General features: G+C 37.4%; 1 protein-coding gene across 3 annotated transcripts in view; it reads right to left on the bottom strand.

Annotated features, from left to right (window-relative positions):
- The window catches only part of LOC117337421 (piezo-type mechanosensitive ion channel component 1-like), a 90,294-nt gene extending 75,854 nt beyond the window's left edge, over positions 1–14,440 (bottom strand). For all 3 annotated transcript variants that reach the window (XM_033898404.1, XM_033898403.1, XM_033898402.1), the window contains exons 1-3: positions 14,346–14,440; positions 2,320–2,504; positions 928–1,023 (exon numbers count right to left, since the gene is read on the bottom strand). In XM_033898404.1, coding sequence (XP_033754295.1) covers positions 928–1,023; positions 2,320–2,392 — 169 coding nt within the window. In that variant the 5' untranslated portion in view covers positions 2,393–2,504; positions 14,346–14,440. The remainder of the gene's footprint in view (positions 1–927; positions 1,024–2,319; positions 2,505–14,345) is intronic.
- Positions 14,441–23,463: the final 9,023 nt, after the last annotated feature.

The following is a 23,463-nucleotide window of genomic DNA, read 5'->3' on the forward strand; positions in this document are numbered from 1 at the left end:
TTATTGTGGTAGAAACAGGTCACACGACTCGTGATTGTTGGATATGGAATTTATTTCACACTCGTAAGTTATTTTTTAAAAGTTGCAAAAAACACTCGCTAAAGCTCGTGTCTTTTGTAACTTTTAAAAAATAACTTACTCGTGTGAAATAAATTCCATATCCAACAATCACTCGTTGTGTAACCTCTATTTAATCTCCAGCTGACTGTGCCGATGTAACCTGTAAAGTTATCATTAACGGTTTCGGCCTTTCGGTGGACGAGCAGGCAACACCGCCTCACTGAGTTATTACTTTTGCGAAATTTACAAAATTTACGAATATATACATGTATGTGTATTATGTCACTACCCATAATTCCCCAACTGTCTCCAGCGTCATCAAAGATCGTTGTCAATAAGATACAAATGTTTTGTAGTAATTGTTTTCACATTTTTAACATTTTTAATTCAAGGCAGCAAATGAAGAGAATATAAATATATTATCAGTATCAAATGTCTGTGCCGTTGGTTGCATAGCGTTCCATCATAAAACATGGTTCTTTACATGTCACGCTAGCATCCGCCTTCAGCCAATGCAAGTCAAAGGGTTCATGGTTGATTTTTTTAAATACTGTATAATATATTACCCTTACTGTAGCTTTTCGAATTTGCAGTATTGTTTATATATGATGTGATCGCATTTGTATTCTTTTTGTCTTGATAAAGGGGCGGATTGCCTTGAAAATTTGACATTTTTCATTGTACATTGTTGGAATTACTTCTTTGCCCAATATTCATTAATTATCATAAATTATCCTGCACCGGTGTGAAATTGGGTCGGAGATAGGCCCTTATTTAAAGAAAAACCTTTCAAAAACAATGGGAGCAAACAGGCGCTAATTATGGCAAATATGGTACATGTTAAGTGTTTCAGCGAATAAAACCTACCTTTGATGTTGACTCGGTTTGGTGTAGGTAACAACGGCCATGCCAGCAGAAACACGAGGTATATAAATGACAGTGCATTGTACCTCACTGCACAGGCTGTAACAGATCAAGGTCAAATAAAGGTCACTCACTATAACAAAGTAATGTCAAATCGAGGTCACTCATTGTAACAAAACAAGGTCAAATAGAGGTCACTCACTGTATCAAAGTAATGTCAAATAGAGGTCACTCACTGTAACAAGACAAGGTCAAATAGAGGTCACTCACTGTAACAAAGTAATGTCAAATAGAGGTCACTCACTGTAAGAAAGTAAGGTCAAATAGAGGTCACTCACTGTAACAAGACAAGGTCAAATAGAGGTCACTCACTGTAAGAAAGTAATGTCAAAAAGAGGTCGCACGCTGTAACAAGCCAAGGTCAAATAGAGGTGACTCACTGTACCAAACCAATGTCAGATAGCTAGGTCACCTAGCTACTAGCTGTAATAACAAATAAGGTTGACTAGAGGTTACACTGCAAGAAATCAAGGTCAGCGGTCACATGATCATGATGTAACTATGAAAAAAGGTCTATAATTGAAATAATACCTATAATTTTCCTTTTTTATCAGATAATCCTATATACCATGTAATACAAAAAGTCTGGATCTGAGGGAGTCCTATTGGAATCTGATGACCTTTTAGTAAGGTCATGTGTACTATTGACCTATCAAACTGGGTCTTTCCCTCTGGGCTCTATAACATTGCAAATAGTTAGTAAACCAATATGGAAGGTATAAGACTCAAATGATTTTCCGACGGCATTTCTCAGTCTAACACTCATATTTTCAATACAATGTCTATTATGAATAAAGCAGATTTTTTTCTGGACTATGCAGCTATATCTTAACAGATATCTTGAATTACTCCAGGCCCAGGTTTCAAGGTTTCATTAATATTTCTTAACTTAACAAATTTCTTTACCTTAAATTTTTCAAGAGGAAAGCACCGAATATGAGAATTTGTTTTTATCCATAAACTTTTTTATTTAACAAAACACAAATTTAATTTCCACCAGCAAAGATTAATGGGCTGACATGTACAGTGTTGGGGAAAATTCCCTTAATTTAAAATTTTACATCAGAAAGCCTCTAAGACTTTCAAGAATCTCTTTATCTTAAAATTTTTCATAGGAAAGTAGACTTGAAGAAAAGTTCCGTAGCATAAAATTTTCCATAGAACCTAGGGAAAATTCCTGAGCTTCAAGTTTTCCAAAGGAAAGCACAGAGCTCAATGGAAGTTTCTTAAGTTTTTTCCTCTTTTTTTTTTCAGTTAAGGAATATCCTTTAGTAAAGGAGCTTTCATGAAATAGGGACCTGGTCCGATATGTTTTTTATAGAATATTTTAATTACCTGCCAATAAGATGATCGGGAGCAGCACCCTAAATAAAGGGTAACAAACCCATTTAGACACCTGAGTTGTCATGGCAACAGTGGGCCACTGCACAACTATCCAAACCAGACGACAATCCAATCACGACAATCCAAACCTCATGGGTAATCCATGTCTGTTAGAGCGCATCAACTGACAGGAATGTCTGAAAATAAATAATATAAACTTTAATAATAATTATATAAATAATAATAGTTTGAGTTTTATATATACATGTTTATTTATATTACAAAATGTAGCCATCTCTAAGCAGTTCATAAATGTTTGGTCATTGGGCCTTAGCATCCAGTCATGTGGTTACTGGGCCATCGCATGGCCAAAGCATCCAGTCATGTGGTTACTGGGCCATCGCATGGCCTAAGCATCCAGTCATGTGGTTACTGGGCCATCGCATGGCCTAAGCATCCAGTCATGTGGTTACTGGGCCATCGCATGGCCAAAGCATCCAGTCACATGGTTACTGGGCCATCGCATGGCCAAAGCATCCAGTCATGTGGTTACTGGGCCATCGCATGGCCAAAGCATCCAGTCACATGGTTACTGGGCCATCGCATGGCCAAAGCATCCAGTCATGTGGTTACTGGGCCATCGCATGGCCAAAGCATCCAGTCACATGGTTACTGGGCCATAAAGCATCCAGTCATGTGGTTACTGGGCCATCGCATGGCCTAATTAAGCATCCAGTCATGTGGTTACTGGGCCATCGCATGGCCTAAGCATCCAGTCATGTGGTTACTGGGCCATCGCATGGCCTAAGCATCCAGTCATGTGGTTACTGGGCCATCGCATGGCCTAAGCATCCAGTCACGTGGTTATTGGACCATCGCATGGCCTAAGCATCTAGTCATGTGGTTATAGGGGCTTAATTAGCATCCAGTCACGTGGTTACTGGGCCTTTGCATGCGCAACTAGCCAATGCTAGCTTTTTCAACTCCCTGGGGAGTGTTTACAGTCGGAGCTGCCATTTTAGCACTAACAGCTAACAGCATTTCTTACACTGTCCTACCATGTACTCATTTACAGCGGAGTCGTCTGAAATACAACAGAGTATAGTATCAATATAATTTATCTTATTCAAGAATAGAAGGATACTATTCAGTGCCTGTGCCAGGATTCAAACTATAGTGACCCTTCAGAAGTTCAGTCACGAAGCCTACGTGTCCTACCTCTATAAACCACCATGTCTTCAAATTATAGAGATGTAAAATGTAATTCAAAAATTACAAAGGGGCCGTGATAGTTCAGTCTAGGGTGATTTGTTTTGTTAAACGTCCTATTAACAGCCAGGGTCATTTAAAGATGCGCCAGGTTTTGGAGCAAAGCCAGAGTGCCTGGAGAAAAACTACCGACCTACAGTCAGTACCTGGCAACTGCCCAACATAGGTTTCGAACTTGTAACCCAGAGGTGGAGGGCTAGTGATAAAGTGTCGAGACACCTTAACCTTTCGGCCACCGCTGCCCCAGGGTGAAGATCCAATGCAAGGTGTGTGGTTCGATATTCCCTACCCGTGTCAGTTGGTATTTCTCGGGGAAACTGAGAAATGGACCGGTCTGTGCTGTTGTGGTTGTGTCCTTGGGCAAGACACGTACTTTACCCTAATTGCTCTGGGTGGCATGCAACAGGCCTCCTGTATGTTCAGTGAGGTAGTCACCAACTACTACAAGGAGACCCTTCCTCAAAATGACCCAGGCTGTATATGGGGCAATAAACCCAGCAAACAAACATACATTGCAAAACACAAATTTATATAGGAACTTATTTTATCTTAAATCCTACTTATATATCTCTATAACATAAAATTTTGAATGTATAGATCTATAAATCATTGTCTACAAAAATTTAACTCATTCATCAACTGCCATGACATTTTATGAACCAGCTACATTAGCTGTCATATCAGATATAAACTGTTTTGCACAACAATATAAAAACGACTTGCTGAGCACCGAACATCTAAAATCAATCAATCTTTTTTTTTAAATTAGTTGTTAAACTATTAAACCTCTGCAGTGTGACATGCTTGGCTGCTGAACCGTGACATGCTTGGCTGCTGAACCGTGACATGCTTTAATTGGCTGCTGAACCGTGACAAACACAATAAGTCATACAGATGGTAAATTTCCTTTCACCATTCACTCGTCTAGTCATTTTTTATCTTTCCATCATTCGACAACAAAAAATCGATGAACTGTCGTCTTTATTTTGTCGGCTGTCGGCTGATGTGGTTTGGATACAATGTACCTTAACCATCTAATGTGATGTGGGTACTAGCTAGTACGTAGCTCTCTATAAAATATGACTGTGAATTCACAAAATCTAACCAGTCCAAATTAATTGAAAATGGAATATGTACATCACACCTCCCCACCCCGCCCCCGAAAAAATATAAAGCAAACTTTTATTAAGTACATCCCTCGGCTCTTGGTGTTTTTCAATCACATGCTATGTTTTTTTGTTTGCCATGTCTATTGCCCCATGAACAGCCATGGTCATTTTGAGCGGGTGTCTCCTTGTAGTAGTTGGTGACTACTACACTGAACAACATATAAGAGGCCATTTGCATGCCATTCAGAGCAATTAGGGTAAATGTGTCTTGCCCATGGACACAACCACAACAACAGACTGGCCTGTTTCTCATCTTCCCGAGAAAAGTTATCCAGCACAGGATAAGAGATTGTGTAACCGACAGAGCTATCAAGGCCCCCTGTGCTTATTAGGTTAATTACAGTATGTAAAACCCAGGAGGAAATTATCCTTGAAGTCCTTGATGGAATCCCTTTGATGTCAATGTATCCTTAATCTGTTTACAGTCAAGTGTTGAAGCCGTGCATCAAATGTGTTCCACTAGTGAACACTGGAAACACATGCTTGTGATATTGCTAAAATCATTTCTAAATTGTACAACAAACATTTTCTGGTCTATCAATTATTAATGCTTACTAAAATGTTTTTGGGTCAGATATATGTGTTACAGCATCATCACTGAACAGTGCTAACTAGTATTCATAATTTCAGCTGTGAATTAATATCCAACATTTCCAGATTTTAGAGAAATTCTCTTGCAAAACACAGTAATTCAAATACAACTCATATACATACCATAATCAGAGCTACATATAGGATATGTGTAGATTGTCAATTAACTTAACAGACTATACATACTTGTGTACATGTATATATATATACATATATATACTGTACAGTGATCAAGCAACCAATTAACTTAACAGACTGTATACATATTACATGTATACATATATTTATATATATATGATGACTGTACAGTGATCAAGCAACAATTAATTTAACAGACTGTATACATATTACATGTATACATATATTTATATATATACTGTACAGTGATCAGGCAAATATGTTAAATGTATTGGATCAGGATTAGAGTACAATGGAAGCTAAAATAAGGAATATAATTTTCATCTGAGACAAAATCAGAAACTCACAACTTAAAAGTCAGTCACTCTCATATATCGGAAACAAAATCAGAAACACACAACTTTGAAATCAGTTTGTAGTCACTCTTATCATGTTAAAATCAGTTTGTAGTCACTCTTATCAAGTTAAAATCAGTTTGTAGTCACTCTTTATCAAGTTAAAATCAGTTTGTAGTCACTCTATCAAGTTAAAATCAGTTTGTAGTCACTCTATCAAGTTAAAATCAGTTAAAAGGAACTAACTTAAAATTTTAACACTTATACAATAAAATCTTGAAAACTTATCAAAATTAAAATTTATGACAATAATTTTTCTTTTTGGTATTTTTTTGTTGAATACATCACAACACCATACATGTACAATTGTATATTCATGTATATGTTCTGCGTATTAAATTTTTTTTTGTTCATCATCACTTCAAATGATAAATATATTCATACTCCGTGTTTTTAATACATTGATGAGTAAAGTACCTGGTGTTTATGTAAATACTGCCTGACCATCTGTCGCCAGGCTAAAGAGGAGGTGGAGATATGTCATATATGTCACAGACGGCTGACTATCAACCCACACGTCCTACTATATATATACACAATCCCTCTCATAATCTACTGTCTGTACATCAAAGTGAAGGAGTACCGTATTCAACCTCATAAGAGAACTGTATACTATACATACATTGGTCACTACATAAAACCATGCACGAGTGAAATCCAGGTGGAATTTTTTTTTTCATTTACACATTATATGCCTTTATGTATTTTAAACAATCAAGGGTCTTTCGTTTAAAGATTAAAGGTTATTTTGGCAGACCTGTGATGTACATGCAATTTAAAGGAACTTCTAAATGTTTCAATTAGCACACCATTTTTGATTTCTTGGAAAAAGGAAGGGGTGCGCGTAGAGGCTAGAGCAGGTGTGCTTATTATATCAAATACAGCGTCTGGTGTGTGGGTGTTCTTCTATATCAAGACATATATATTCTTGATTGATATAATGATATGATTGTCCATCACTATCTGTACTATTGTATTATTGTATATGTATATGTCTACTCTCCAATGTGTCTCGTAACACAAGGAAATAAAATAATCTGAATCTGTGTGTGTTAAGATGGGGGTCAGGTGGGGGGGGGGGGGGGGGGGGGTGCAGGGCTTTTTCTGAGGGCTTTTGGGGGCCATTAATAATATTAATAATAAGGCCTCATTCTCAATTGAAATTATATTTCATATTTAAGCCAAATTCCGAAAATTTGCAGTTTACTCGAGCTCCTGAAAAAATCTTTCACAATTCATCGATTTTCTTCCCAAAATGAGACAAAAAGTCCCCTTCCCAAATCAGTGAGAAAAAGCCCTGGGGGGGGGGGGGGGGGGGCATAAAAAACGCTGAAGACATGTAGGTGTAGGCATCACATTACATTTAGTTTTTCATTTGTGATGACGTCCTAATGCATCACTTCAACTTTTTGACTCCCTAGGCCTACCAAGACAGGTATATATAGGTAGAGTCGGCCACCGCGGCCCCCTATACCAAGACAGGTATATATAGGTATAGAACACTTTTAAAACAGTCCTCGACTTCTATGTACATTTGTACCGATCTACAGTCAGCCGGAGCTTTAGTGCATTTGTAATTCCTTAATAAAGTGATTTTAAGATTTTGATAACTTGAATACCTATGACTGGCAGACAGGTCAGACAGTCTATAGCTGTCAGTATATCGGTGTCAATATTAGAAATGCACAAAATTTCAAACACTTTATATTATATTAACAAAGCTTTAAAATGCATCACAATATTTATGATAAAGTTGGTAATATTTGTGGGGATCTACTTGTTGTATAATTTGTGGTCATTAATTTAGAGTGAATATAAATATCTAGCGAATATTAATATATACGCTGAAATATTGGGTGTTTACTGCATAATCATTACAAGGCATGGTGGCATTGACAGCATGAAATTCAATACCCTACATATTATAATTAACTAAATTAGATACAGCAAAAAAATGGCAGTCATTAAATCATCAGTTTTGCTTTATAGATTATATTAGTAACTGAACTAGGTTAAGAAGTTTTAACACTTGGTGTATTGTTGCCTAGGAAGGAATATTGATGTATTACCATGCATGCAGTTAGCACATATTTTGTTGCATGTGCAGATTGATCAGATTCTGTTAAATAACTTAAGCTGTAATATTCTATGAACATCGAACACTAATAATCTTATTCAGATATGCACGACGGATCCAGAAAATTTGTGAATATAAATTGTTTATAATGTCACCCTGGTTAAATACTAGTTGCTTCCCAAGACTTGGCTATATGGCGGCCGAGTTTGTCACCTCGGCCATATACATACTAACTAAATATATATACTGCTTCCTACAGACTCGGTTAGGGAGTATGTCACCCTGGTAAGATACTAGCTGATTCCTACTGACTCGGTTAGGGAGTATGTCACCCTGGTAAGATACTAGCTGCTTCCTACAGACTCGGTTAGGGAGTATGTCACCCTGGTAAGATACTAGCTGCTTCCTACTGACTCGGTTAGGGAGTATGTCACCCTGGTAAGATACTAGCTATTTCCTACAGACTCGGTTAGGGAGTATGTCACCCTGGTAAGATACTAGCTATTTCCTACAGACTCGGTAAGGGAGTATGTCACCCTGGTAAGATACTAGTTGATTCCTACTGACTCGGCTAGGGAGTATGTCACCCTGGTAAGATACTAGCTATTTCCTACAGACTCGGCTAGGGAGTATGTCACCCTGGTAATATACTATAGCTGTTTCCTACTGACTCGGTTAGGGAGTATGTCACCCTGGTAAGATACTAGCTGATTCCTACTGACTCGGCTAGGGAGTATGTCACCCTGGTAAGATACTAGCTATTTCCTACAGACTCTGTAAGGGAGTATGACACCCTGGTAAGATACTAGTTGATTCCTACTGACTCGGCTAGGGAGTATGTCACCCTGGTAAGATACTAGCTGTTTCCTACTGACTCGGCTAGGGAGTATGTCACCCTGGTAAGATACTAGCTATTTCCTACAGACTCGGTTAGGGAGTATGTCACCCTGGTAAGATACTAGCTGATTCCTACTGACTCGGCTAGGGAGTATGTCACCCTGGTAAGATACTAGCTATTTCCTACAGACTCTGTAAGGGAGTATGTCACCCTGGTAAGATACTAGCTGTTTCCTACAGACTCGGTTAGGGAGTATGTCACCCTAGTAAGATACTAGCTGTTTCCTACAGACTCGGTTAGGGAGTATGTCACCCTGGTTAGATACTAGCTGTTTCCTACAGACTCGGTTAGGGAGTATGTCACCCTGGTAAGATACTAGCTGTTTCCTACAGACTCGGTTAGGGAGTATGTCACCCTGGTAAGATACTAGCTGTTTCCTACAGACTCGGCTAGGGAGTATGTCACCCTGGTAATATACTAGCTGTTTCCTACAGACTCGGTAAGGGAGTATGTCACCCTGGTAAGATACTAGCTGCTTCCTACAGACTCGGTTAGGGAGTATGTCACCCTGGTAAGATACTAGCTGTTTCCTACAGACTCGGTTAGGGAGTATGTCACCCTGGTAAGATACTAGCTGTTTCCTACTGACTCGGCTAGGGAGTATGTCACCCTGGTAAGATACTAGCTATTTCCTACAGACTCGGTTAGGGAGTATGTCACCCTGGTAAGATACTAGCTGATTCCTACAGACTCGGTTAGGGAGTATGTCACCCTGGTAAGATACTAGCTATTTCCTACAGACTCTGTAAGGGAGTATGTCACCCTGGTAAGATACTAGCTGTTTCCTACAGACTCGGTTAGGGAGTATGTCACCCTAGTAAGATACTAGCTGTTTCCTACAGACTCGGTTAGGGAGTATGTCACCCTGGTTAGATACTAGCTGTTTCCTACAGACTCGGTTAGGGAGTATGTCACCCTGGTAAGATACTAGCTGTTTCCTACAGACTCGGTTAGGGAGTATGTCACCCTGGTAAGATACTAGCTGTTTCCTACAGACTCGGCTAGGGAGTATGTCACCCTGGTAATATACTAGCTGTTTCCTACAGACTCGGTAAGGGAGTATGACACCCTGGTAAGATACTAGCTGCTTCCTACTGACTCGGCTAGGGAGTATGTCACCCTGGTAAGATACTAGCTGTTTCCTACAGACTCGGTTAGGGAGTATGTCACCCTGGTAAGATACTAGCTGTTTCCTACAGACTCGGCTAGGGAGTATGTCACCCTGGTAATATACTAGCTGTTTCCTACAGACTCGGTAAGGGAGTATGTCACCCTGGTAAGATACTAGCTGCTTCCTACAGACTCGGTTAGGGAGTATGTCACCCTGGTAAGATAATAGCTGATTCCTACAGACTCGGTTAGGGAGTATGTCACCCTGGTAAGATACTAGCTGCTTCCTACAGACTCGGTTAGGGAGTATGTCACCCTGGTAAGATACTAGTTGATTCCTACTGACTCGGCTAGGGAGTATGACACCCTGGTAAGATACTAGTTGATTCCTACTGACTCGGCTAGGGAGAATGTCACCCTGGTAAGATACTAGCTGTTTCCTACAGACTCGGTAAGGGAGTATGTCACCCTGGTAATATACTAGCTGCTTCCTACAGACTCGGTTAGGGAGTATGTCACCCTGGTAAGATACTAGCTATTTCCTACAGACTCTGTAAGGGAGTATGTCACCCTGGTAAGATACTAGTTGATTCCTACTGACTCGGTTAGGGAGTATGTCACCCTGGTAAGATACTAGCTGCTTCCTACAGACTCGGTTAGGGAGTATGTCACCCTGGTAAGATACTAGCTATTTCCTACAGACTCGGTAAGGGAGTATGTCACCCTGGTAAGATACTAGTTGATTCCTACTGACTCGGCTAAAGAGTATGTCACCCTGGTAAGATACTATAGCTGATTCCTACTGACTCGGCTAGGGAGAATGTCACCCTGGTAAGATACTAGCTGTTTCCTACTGACTCGGTTAGGGAGTATGTCACCCTGGTAAGATACTAGCTATTTCCTACAGACTCGGTTAGGGAGTATGTCACCCTGGTAAGATACTAGCTGATTCCTACTGACTCGGCTAGGGAGTATGTCACCCTGGTAAGATACTAGCTATTTCCTACAGACTCTGTAAGGGAGTATGACACCCTGGTAAGATACTAGTTGATTCCTACTGACTCGGCTAGGGAGTATGTCACCCTGGTAATATACTATAGCTGTTTCCTACTGACTCGGCTAGGGAGTATGTCACCCTGGTAAGATACTAGCTGTTTCCTACTGACTCGGCTAGGGAGTATGTCACCCTGGTAAGATACTAGCTATTTCCTACAGACTCGGTTAGGGAGTATGTCACCCTGGTAAGATACTAGCTGATTCCTACTGACTCGGCTAGGGAGTATGTCACCCTGGTAAGATACTAGCTATTTCCTACAGACTCTGTAAGGGAGTATGACACCCTGGTAAGATACTAGTTGATTCCTACTGACTCGGCTAGGGAGTATGTCACCCTGGTAAGATACTAGCTGTTTCCTACAGACTCGGTTAGGGAGTATGTCACCCTAGTAAGATACTAGCTGTTTCCTACAGACTCGGTTAGGGAGTATGTCACCCTGGTTAGATACTAGCTGTTTCCTACAGACTCGGTTAGGGAGTATGTCACCCTGGTAAGATACTAGCTGTTTCCTACAGACTCGGTTAGGGAGTATGTCACCCTGGTAAGATACTAGCTGTTTCCTACAGACTCGGCTAGGGAGTATGTCACCCTGGTAATATACTAGCTGTTTCCTACAGACTCGGTAAGGGAGTATGTCACCCTGGTAAGATACTAGCTGCTTCCTACAGACTCGGTTAGGGAGTATGTCACCCTGGTAAGATACTAGCTGATTCCTACAGACTCGGTTAGGGAGTATGTCACCCTGGTAAGATACTAGCTGCTTCCTACAGACTCGGTTAGGGAGTATGTCACCCTGGTAAGATACTAGTTGATTCCTACTGACTCGGCTAGGGAGTATGACACCCTGGTAAGATACTAGTTGATTCCTACTGACTCGGCTAGGGAGAATGTCACCCTGGTAAGATACTAGCTGTTTCCTACAGACTCGGTTAGGGAGTATGTCACCCTGGTAAGATACTAGCTGATTTCTACTGACTCGGTTAGGGAGTATGTCACCCTGGTAAGATACTAGCTGCTTCCTACAGACTCGGTTAGGGAGTATGTCACCCTGGTAAGATACTAGCTGCTTCCTACTGACTCGGTTAGGGAGTATGTCACCCTGGTAAAATACTGGCTGCTTCCTACAGACTCGGTAAGGGAGTATGTCACCCTGGTAATATACTAGCTGCTTCCTACAGACTCGGTTAGGGAGTATGTCACCCTGGTAAGATACTAGCTATTTCCTACAGACTCTGTAAGGGAGTATGTCACCCTGGTAAGATACTAGTTGATTCCTACTGACTCGGTTAGGGAGTATGTCACCCTGGTAAGATACTAGCTGCTTCCTACAGACTCGGTTAGGGAGTATGTCACCCTGGTAAGATACTAGCTATTTCCTACAGACTCGGTAAGGGAGTATGTCACCCTGGTAAGATACAAGTTGATTCCTACTGACTCGGCTAAAGAGTATGTCACCCTGGTAAGATACTATAGCTGATTCCTACTGACTCGGCTAGGGAGAATGTCACCCTGGTAAGATACTAGCTGTTTCCTACAGACTCGGCTAGGGAGTATGTCACCACGGTAATATACTAGCTGTTTCCTACAGACTCGACAAGGGAGTATGTCACCCTGGTAAGATTCTAGCTGATTCCTACAGACTCGGTTAGGGAGTATGTCACTTTGGTAAGATACTAGCTGTTTCCTACTACTCGGTTAGGGAGAATGTCACCCTGGTAAGATAATAGCTATTTCCTACTGACTCGGTTAGGGAGTATGACACCCTGGTAAGATACTAGCTGCTTCCTACTGACTCGGCTAGAGAGTATGTCACCCTGGTAAGATACTAGCTGCTTCCTACTGACTCTGTAAGGGAGTATGTCACCCTGGTAAGATTCTAGCTGATTCCTACAGACTCAGCTAAAGAGTATGTCACCTTGTTAAGATACTAGCTATTTCCTACAGACTCGGCTAGGGAGTATGTCACCCTGGTAAGATACTAGCTGATTCCTACAGACTCGGTAAGGGAGTATGTCACCCTGGTAAGATACTAGCTGTTTCCTACAGACTCGGCTAGGGAGTATGTCACCCTGGTAAGATACTAGCTGATTCCTACAGACTCGGTAAGGGAGTATGTCACCCTGGTAAGATACTATCTGATTCCTACAGACTCGGCTAAAGAGTATGTCACCCTGGTAAGTTATTAGCTGTTTCCTAACGATTTTGCGACTTCACTAGGGAGTATATATGTCACCCTGGTAAGATACTAGCTGCCTCTTACTGACTTGGCTAAGGAGTTTGTCACTTTGTTAATTTAAACACGAGCTGCTTCCTACTGGTAACCTGTCACCTGGTAAAATACTAGCTGCTTCACAAATCGTGTAGGGAATATATATTATTACACCATGGTAAAATACTGCCATAATATATAGAAACTATGGAGAGTTTGTGTTTTAGCTCCTTTGGTAAACCAGAGCCGGCCCTTGGTTTGATTCTTAGCAGAGACACTATACACAGGTACTATATATGGAGGTTTGATTCCCAGTGGAGAAAAATATTCAAATTATTGTCTGCATTATCTTGTCAGTAAACATTAAAACACTATTTTGATAAAAAGATCAATATTTTGTGTTAACATGACAAAGGGATGACTTTCCTGCTCAACCTCTAGCTACATGTACAACACATACAATTATATAAGTGTTGTTTTTTTAATTGGTATAACATGTTAATGATCAAAATCTTTATATTCAACAAAAATGCTATCTTCATCTGTATACTGCATAATCTCTACAAGCGGGAGATACAATGAAAACAATGTATTTTTATCAAGATTCAGCAAATAAATTATTAATGAAAAAAAAACATGGAAGTGGAAATAACCAATTAATGACACTCCCTGATGCCACTCTAGCCATCTCTTCATCTTTTTCATATGATTTCCTGCGTGTTTAGTCAGTAGACTAGAAAATACAGGAATCCATTTTTTTCACAGATAAAAGACTCGGCTCCCATCCAGGTACAGTATAACGCTATCAGCCACAGATCATAGGCTATGCATATAGTTATGGAATAATTCGTCAAATATTGAACACTTTTGCAACATTATCTTAAAGATATTCTCCTTGGATCTGACAGCGTCTGTTTCTGACACTTACGATGCTAAAAGTTAATATTGTGAATGTACACATGTGAGACCGCTTATGTGTGACACACTATCGTGTGACTTGAACGGGCCATCATCACGCACTCTCACATGCTTCCCTCCTCATGTCGTGTTTGTAACATCAACCATTACATACATGTTCGCATTCTTGAGAAATTCAACACACGAGTTAGTGTGCGGCATACTTACTTGGCCACATGACTGGTAAATATGTCCACAACAAGTCTTATAGAACGACACAAACTGAAAGCACATAGGCGCGCCACCTGGACTAGCCGTTCGGAACACCTCAGTTATCGAGAACGCTACCGTAGCTGTCCTATTAAACGCCTACTAGATTTCTAGCATTATATTACAGCTTTGTTGTCAGACTGCGAGGATTTATTTTATGACAGTAACACGATGTCGAACAACATTAAGATAGGTCTATAAATCTTCTAATATAAGGGCAAAAACAATGGCTTTATACATACATTTAATTATTGCATTAGAAAATTATTAATTTTTCTTTACCTTAAAATGTATAAATGATGGGGATTTTCAGCATATAAAAAATATCATTGAATATTTTTATTGTGAAGAAAAATGTATATAAAAATTAATTATTTTTTGATGATTCCCAAAAAAAACCCTAAAAAAACTATAATTTTTTGAAAAACATCCACAAGTAGATTATATGTGGGTAGTGTTAGATGCTAATTACAGGTAGGTAAGGCAGAGGAGCCTGGCACAGCATGCAATAAATGGACCCTGGGGGTAATTGGGGACTTGACAAAACTATAGCCAGGTGTTAAAACAGGCACACCTTATAAGACTGATCCTCATCTGATACAATACAATACATATAGGTAAGGTGTTATGGAGGTCCATAAGGTGGAGGTGAGGTGGGGTTTGGGCCCTGGGGCCCTGGGGCCCAGGTGGCCATGACAACAGGCATGTCCTGAGAGTACCAATTATACATACAGGTACATGTACATAACTTGTTGTGTAGATATTATATGTCTCTTACAGAACATAAATGAGAATATACGAAACTTCTGATTCTTGATTATGTACTATGAAATGATTTCATGGTTGAATTAACAGATATTAGTGAAGTAACAATACATTGAATTTAAAAATATATTTCTGATAAAATACTAATATTAAAATATATGTACATATACAATGCACTGGAGAAAAAAAATCTACAAACAGTCATCAAGGCCTAAGGTAGAATCAACCATTAATATAAAATGTATATTAATTACATCTAAAAAAATAAATGAAAAACGTCAAAATTTTTAAATCAAGAAGATAAACATATATATGTCTTTGATTTTACACTATAATGTATTTTTTTTTAATAAATGATAAAAAAAAAAACCCACTACAAATCTACTTGAGTTTTAATTCCTCTTGTGCAATATATTATATATGAACCGCAGCCAATTTTATTTTGAGTTAATATTATATAAAATTTCATCAACATTTAAATATACCCGGTAAAGTCAGGATGACAGATATAAGGCAGTCAATTTAGGTCTGTATATGTAACAACTACAGGTATCTAACACAGGTGTCCAGTGACACTGTCCATTACCTGTATACGGGGATTTTTATTGCTGCATGATGGTCTTAAACCTCATTATTTATGGCAATTAGCTTTGCGTCATCCAAATTGTCTTTATAATATTGGATACATAATGAAATTGATTGTACTGTTCGGGTAAGTAATGTTCAGCTTTTATGTCACCACTGTGGCCTTTTCTACACAGATTTTGTAACTCATGTTATTTTGCAGTGTTCTGTAACGGATAACATCCGTGATAATCTATGGTGTACTATAGCATCCATTTCAAGTATAGAACTAAGTACATATCTGCATTCACTACCTGATTATTCATTAATACATATTTTACTAGGTGGTCCAATGAACCATCAGATGAATGAAGTTGATCACGAAGAATTTAGATTAGAGTCCATATATGCCATAAAACGAATGTTTGACCTGTACATATAAATTAATAGCATCATACTTGTGCGATACTTGCTTATGTAGTGGATATAAGGGAAATTAAAATTTTCCCAATTATAGGAATTGCATTTTTTTTTGTACACTGAATATTAGACATATATACTACTCAACTTATATCTATGATAATTAACTATATGTATATAAAATTATATTGTGAACTCGCATGCACTTTTTGTTGCTTGATATCACTATGTTAATAGTCACGTATTATCTACGTTACATTGATTGTTTTTGTATTATCATGCACATTCGAAATAAAGATGATAATAATATAAAATTTCATCAACATTTAAATATACCTGGTAAAGTCAGGATGACATATATAAGGCAGTCAAATTTAGGTCTGTATATGTAACAGATTCAGATTCAGATATGTTTATTAAAGTTTCACGTATTGATACATAAAATATACATAAAATACAAGCATAATTTCATTAAAAACGTTAAAATGCATCAACACCCAGCCATATTTGGCTTATGAGACACTACTACAGTAAAATCTTGAGTGTCAATTAATATTAAGACTTATTGATAAAAAGTTTTGTCTTCTTTGGTACATATCAAACAATAACCTGGCGACGTCTTTTTGCAAATTATCTTCTTTCATAAGAAATATTAATTTATCTTTGCTGTTTGAAGCTTTAAAATTCTGTAAATTAGCTTCTGCTTTATTAAAAACTAAAAGTCTCAAGTCAGAGTAAAAATCGCAATCAATAAAAAAGTGAGTTTCTTCCTCAACATGATTTGATGTACAATATATGCATTTCCTTTCTTGTAAAGGAATTATTGGCCTGGCGTATCTACCCGTTTCTATAGTTAATGGCAGAGAACCACTTCTAAAATTAGATAAAATTCTTCTGTGTGATCTATTTCTAATATTTTTAACATAAAAACTTGTACTAATTTCATTTTTATATAGGCGGTAGGTACGCAACTTATTACCATTTACACGGTTAATATCATTTAAAAAAAGATCATTTCTCCAATCTATCTGGTCTCGATTATCCAATATCCGCTTAATATCACGAAGTTTACATTTAGTCGAGCGTTGACTGTTCATTACATCAGATAATCCAAAACTGTGTATAATAGCGTCACATTTTCTTCTCCAAGAGTTAGCAATATGTTCTGTAGCATTATATATAGTTTTAGTTAAACGGGGTTCTTCCGCACCGTGTAGTCGTAGACGTAGACGTAGTACTTCAATAATTTGCTTGTGATGTGTCGACATGAATCCCATATCGCCTCGACTCGCTGTATTTGAAGAGTTTTTCGAAGATCCTAGAAATAATCTATACGCCTTATTCTGTATATTTTTCACCTGTGTCCATTTCGATATTCCCCATATTCCAGCACCGTAGTAGAGTACAGGTTCCACGAGGTAACGATATAATTTTTCAAATACATCAAAGGAAAAACCTCCACTTGAAAGGAACTTAGTATATAAAGCAGATAGTGCCCTGCTCGCTGATTTAGTAATATTTTGTACTGTATATTTGAAGTCCATTAATTCATTAAACGTTAATCCTAGATAACGGTACGAGGTTTCGTAATCAATACGTTGATCTCCACACTTAAATATGTAGTTTGATCTGGGTGAATTTTTTCCCCTGAAGTGTAAAACTTTTTTTTCAGTATTTATAGACATCCTCCACTTGCGACACCAGGAGTTAACAACATCCAACATTTTTTGTAGACTTATTTCCTCTTCAGCAATTAATGCAATGTCATCTGCATATAGTAATATTGCTAGATTTTGTCCATTTATACTCGTTCCACAATTCAGAGAGTTGATTTCGTCGACAATGTCATTAACATATATAGAAAAAAAGTGTTGGAGACAATTTACATCCTTGTTTCGCTCCGAATTTAATATCGAAAAAGTCAGTTAAAGAATTTCCTAGCTTAATAGCGCTCCTCGTAGATGTATATAACGATTTAAGAGCGTTTAAGAAAGGACCAGTGATTCCAAGCTTCATCAGTTTGTACCACAGTAAATCACGATGAATATTATCAAACGCCAGTTTTGCATCAATAAAACATACAAATGTGTCCTTTCTCTGAATTCTCATGTTCTTAACAATAGAAGTCAATGTATACAAATGGTCCAAACAACTTCTTTTTTCCCTAACAGCTACAGGTATCTAACACAGGTGTCCAGTGACACTGTCCATTACCTGTATACAGGGATTTGTGGTCACACCTGACTGGACGTAGTGCACTACTAGTTTACCTGTAGCTTAAATGTATTGCACTACTTGTTTAAAAGTAGTGCACTAGCACTAGGGTGTAAAGGTTAGCTTACACGCAACTGTAAAGTTAATATTACAACCTGAACGTAACCAAAATCTGCCTATAATGTCACATGAACATAGAGAAAACCTGTCTATAAAGGCCACCTGAACAAAACAAAAACCAAAGGGTTTCTAAACAGCTAAACCTGTCTATAGAGGCCTTCTGAACATACCAAACCTGCTTATCAAGGCCACCTGAACAAAACAAAAACCAAAGGCCTTCTAAACAGCAAAAACTGTCTATAAAGGCCTTCTAAACATAAGAAAACCTGCTTATAAAGGCCAACTTAACACAACAAAAAACTTTCTATAAAGGCAACCTGAGTATAACAAAACCTGTTTATAGAGACCACATGAACGTAGAAAAAACTGTCTATAAATGCTGCATGACCTTTACAAAAACCTGTCTATAAAGACCTTCTAAACATAACAAAACCTCTGTATAAAGGTCACCCGAATATAGCAAAAACCTGTCTATAAAGGCCTTTTGAACATAAATGCCCGTCTATGAAAGTCACTTGAACATAACAAAAACCTGTCTGTAAAGGCCTTCTAAACATAGCCAAACCTCTGTATGAAGACCACCCGAATGTAGCAAAAAAAACCCTGTCTATATAGGCCACCTAAACATAATACAAACACCTATAAAGGCACCGGAATATACAGGTCACTTGATCTGGTTCTCAGGATATAACACAATTCATTGTAAATGAACCTGGTCAACTGCCAATACATTTTAGAGTCAGTTTTAGACACGTTTGACTGTAGTTTCATTCAAAGCATTCACTAAAGTTTGTAACAAGTAACGAGTCATGTAATATTGCTAATTTTAGACCAATATTACTTCTCAGTTGTATAGGTAAACTATTTAAGCGAGTTGTATTTAAGCATTGATGTCATTTTTTTAGTTTCATCGGGGTATGAAACAAATTTTGTTTGCAAACTGTATGAATCCGCGTAAAAAAATTATTGACATCAATGACGTCACATTTTTCGCGCCATTCTCGGAATTTCTTTCATAGAAGAATGAAAAGAATTTTCGACCAATCACATTTGAGTATTTACCATGAAAACAAAGAAAAATTAATTATATAAGTATGTTTATAATTTTGTATTTTACATCTATCAGTCAGGATTCTCGCCTAATCATTTTAAAACAAATCAACTAATTGAAGTTAATCACTCCCTAATCACGTCTCTAGAAAATTATGAGCACTCCATTTTAATATTTTGTGATTTTCCCCTTGATTGTGGCACAAATGTCTTATATATAAACTGAACAACTATGGTATTTCGGGACACTTCTTAATTTTACAACTCTAGCTAGGTACCTGTCTGACAGAAAACAAGCAGTTTTCGTCAAGGTCTCAGATATTCATTCAAGAAATTTAATGCTGGCGTTCTCCAAGGTCCTGTATTCGGACCTTTCCTCTTCTGAATTTATATTAATGACATTTCCTGTAACCTCTCCTCTCAATCCAGACTTTTTGTTGATGACACCAATCTTTCTTACTCATCCCATGATCTGTCTTTCTTACTCATCCCAGGGCCATGATCTAGATCAAATTGAAGACGAAACGAAATCTGATCTTGTAACACTTGATGTTTAGTCCACAGAACGGCTTAAATGTCTTTCAATCCTAATAAAATCGAGGCCTTAGTCAGCTTCCATCGACAATTTCCTTTTATTCCATCCCTTGTTTTTGATAACATTATGTTATATAAATTGGATACTTATAAGCCTTAGGGCTTTAGGTAAATAAAGAACTTGAACATGGAAAAAGCATCCTCTAAGCTTATCTTCTTAAGGAAATTTAGTTTTCTCTTGATCGACAATCGTTTAAAACTCTTGATACTTTTTCTCCAAGTCGTTTTCTCTCATATATGTACATTATGTTTGACACAGAAATGAAATTAGATATGTTTAAATGGTCCCCTCCCTTCCATGGATAAATGTAAGTTTTGTATCTGATACGAAAGTTTGTCATATTCAATTCATTTCTATTTTGATCCTGTCAATATTGCAGATGTAAGTATATGGGTTAATATAAGTCTATAGCTTGTCTCTATATCCGGTTTATGTCCTAATTCAATTTGATCCTTAAATATGGTATTTACTGAAACTGGTATAAACAAATCAGTTTTAAGGTATGTTAAGATAATTCATATTCACGATGTGTGGTTTCTGTTGCATTAATTGATACGTAACTTGCCTTTGTAAGGACATATAATACCAATGTATAGCAATGGCCATAATTCGATTCATGGATACTTAAATTTGATTTATGGATATTCATCAATCATAAATCGAATTTTGGATATCCATAAATCGAATTTTGGATATCCATAAATCGAATTATGGATATCAATAATCGAATTATTGATATCCATAATTCGATTATTGATATTCATAATTCGATTTATGGATATCCAAAATTCGATTTATGAATGATGAATATCCATGAATCAATATCCTAATTATGGATATTCAAAATTGATTGATGGATATCCATAATTCGATTTATGGATATTTAAGATTTATGCAGCCAATCCAATACTTCTTAAATAAATAAATTGTTTTGTTGTTGGATAATTCAACAGTTTGAAAGTTCCTTTTCTTGTTATAAACTGAATTGATATATATGAAAATATGAAATTATGTATTTAAAAAAAAACAAAAACTACACAGTTAGAAAATTGTGGGTAGGGTAACCACAATCAAACATTTATTTAATGATGGCCTAAACACATACCACATTCACGTTTTGATGGATATATTTCGAAAAACTAATATTTAGGGCAGATTATCTCGTTTTTTTAATTAAAAGGTGATTTACAAAAACATTGACTGTGTTAAAATAATAAGATATCTTCCTCAATAATATTCTATTTCCTTGGTCGAAGCACAGGACCTGTGGTCGAAGCCTGTGAATGTTGATTTCTTTAATGATTTTATTTATCAGCAAAACAATGTTTATGTTATAAATATTAACATTGACATATCATTAAAGTACGTATGCTTATATTTTAATTTTTTAGCAAAAGTAGTGGCAGTATTTTCACTATAACAATAAGATACCTCAAAACATTGCCCCAGATGAGGGCATGGCTCCACAGCCGTAAGCTGTAATTGGCGCAAAACGAACGTTTTCATCTGACGCAATCCAAACAGCGTGTAACACTGGTGGAATCTACTAAATAGCGAATATCGGGATTATCTCCGTGTCTGTTCATGTTCTTTGTTTTAACATATTTAAGAATTGACATCAACGCTTATAATTAATTTTCTAAAATGATTTTCTAATTCAAAACATGTTTTATGTACAATTTTACTGGTTTTAAATGGGATTCTTGTTCTCAAATCAATACGCAACGTCAATTGTCGTATTGTGACGTCACATTTTTCGCGCCATTCTCGGAATTTCTTTCATAGAAGAATGAAAAGAATTTTTCGACCAATCACATTTGAGTATTTACCATGAAAACAAAGAAAAATTAATCATACGACTATAAATAAATCGTCTGTCGAAATGTGATCTGAAAATCTTCTGTGAGTGACAAAAGGGGGTGGTAATCCTGTACACACATGGGAGGTAAATCTTACAAGGGCTGCTGATCCAGCACATGCTGCAATATGGCAGCTTCTATGTTACTTTGTGTTTATCTTGAATCCAACACCTGTCAATTTATCACGTTTCATAGGTGTCTACCGCAGTCAATACCATTACAGCACTGTTACATCTGGAAGAGTAGCGCAAAGAACACGTACGAATTATATTTATTTCATCCAACATGGAAATTAAAACAGGTCAGTTGCATGCCAATATCAATCAATATATATAGTGAAAAAATAGTGTTTCCATGTGAACGTAAGAATAAAGATATAATAATAAAAAAACTCGACGACTGACTTCCAAGCGCTTTCGCAGCTCTTGCTGATGAGCAGCAAGAGCTGCGAAAGCGCTTGGAAGTCAGTCGTCGAGTTTTTTTTTATTATTATATCTATATATATATATGTACACGATATTTTATCTATCACTGTAGAGACGATAATGCAACATTTTTATTCTGAAATCTGATATCAATGCAATGTCGTCCACTTGCTGTATGTAGGGACGAATCGTCTTTGAACTCTTCGATATACTTTCACGTGCGGGGGAATTCAAAATATCTCTGCCGTTGCTCGCATAGCGTTCTAGTGTTGAACATGATACAGTCACGCTAGTATCCGCCTTCGGCCCACGTTTGCCGAAGGGTTCATTGTGGTTTCTCCAGTTACTAAAACATTATTCTTATTGTATTTTATTGTATTTCCAGTACTTCTTATATACATGTATAATATGTGATTGTATTTGTATTTTGTGTTTTGATAAAGGGGCGGATTGCCTCGAAAATTTAACAAGCCTCATTGTTCACACTGTTTGAATTACTTCTTTGCCCCACATATATATATATATATATATATAAGTAAAATAAAAAAACCAACTCTCCGTTATAAAAGTAAAATAAAAAAACCATACATATATACTCGCATATGAATGCTTATAACATATATATATATATATGTTATAAGCATTCATATGCGAGTGCGACCCATCTCGCATATCATGTCATTTGTAACGAACCCTTGTGCTTGGACAGTACCCAGACCCCTGCCTTTTTCAATATTTATATTTAACATTTATGCAAGCGTCTTTTGGATGACGTAGGATAGAAAATCAAAGTTAAAAAAGATTTAATCCACATCCATTTTTCACAAGATAGTACCGCAATTTTAACTCTGAGAAGCAAAACTCTGCATGTAACTTCCAACAATAAAGACGAAAATAATCATGAAAAGTTATCTCACAAAACCTACATGTACAACACTTTTTTTTCATCGGAATAGGTGCTTTCGTTTCCTTGTAAGCCGATACTCTACCTAACACCACGGTAGTTACTCGTTCATTCGCTTTGTCGAGACTTTACAGATATCTCTCTCTGACCGACTTTCAGT

This window comes from Pecten maximus, chromosome 11, assembly GCF_902652985.1.
Source record: "Pecten maximus chromosome 11, xPecMax1.1, whole genome shotgun sequence".
Classification (NCBI taxonomy): Eukaryota; Metazoa; Mollusca; class Bivalvia; order Pectinida; family Pectinidae; genus Pecten; species Pecten maximus.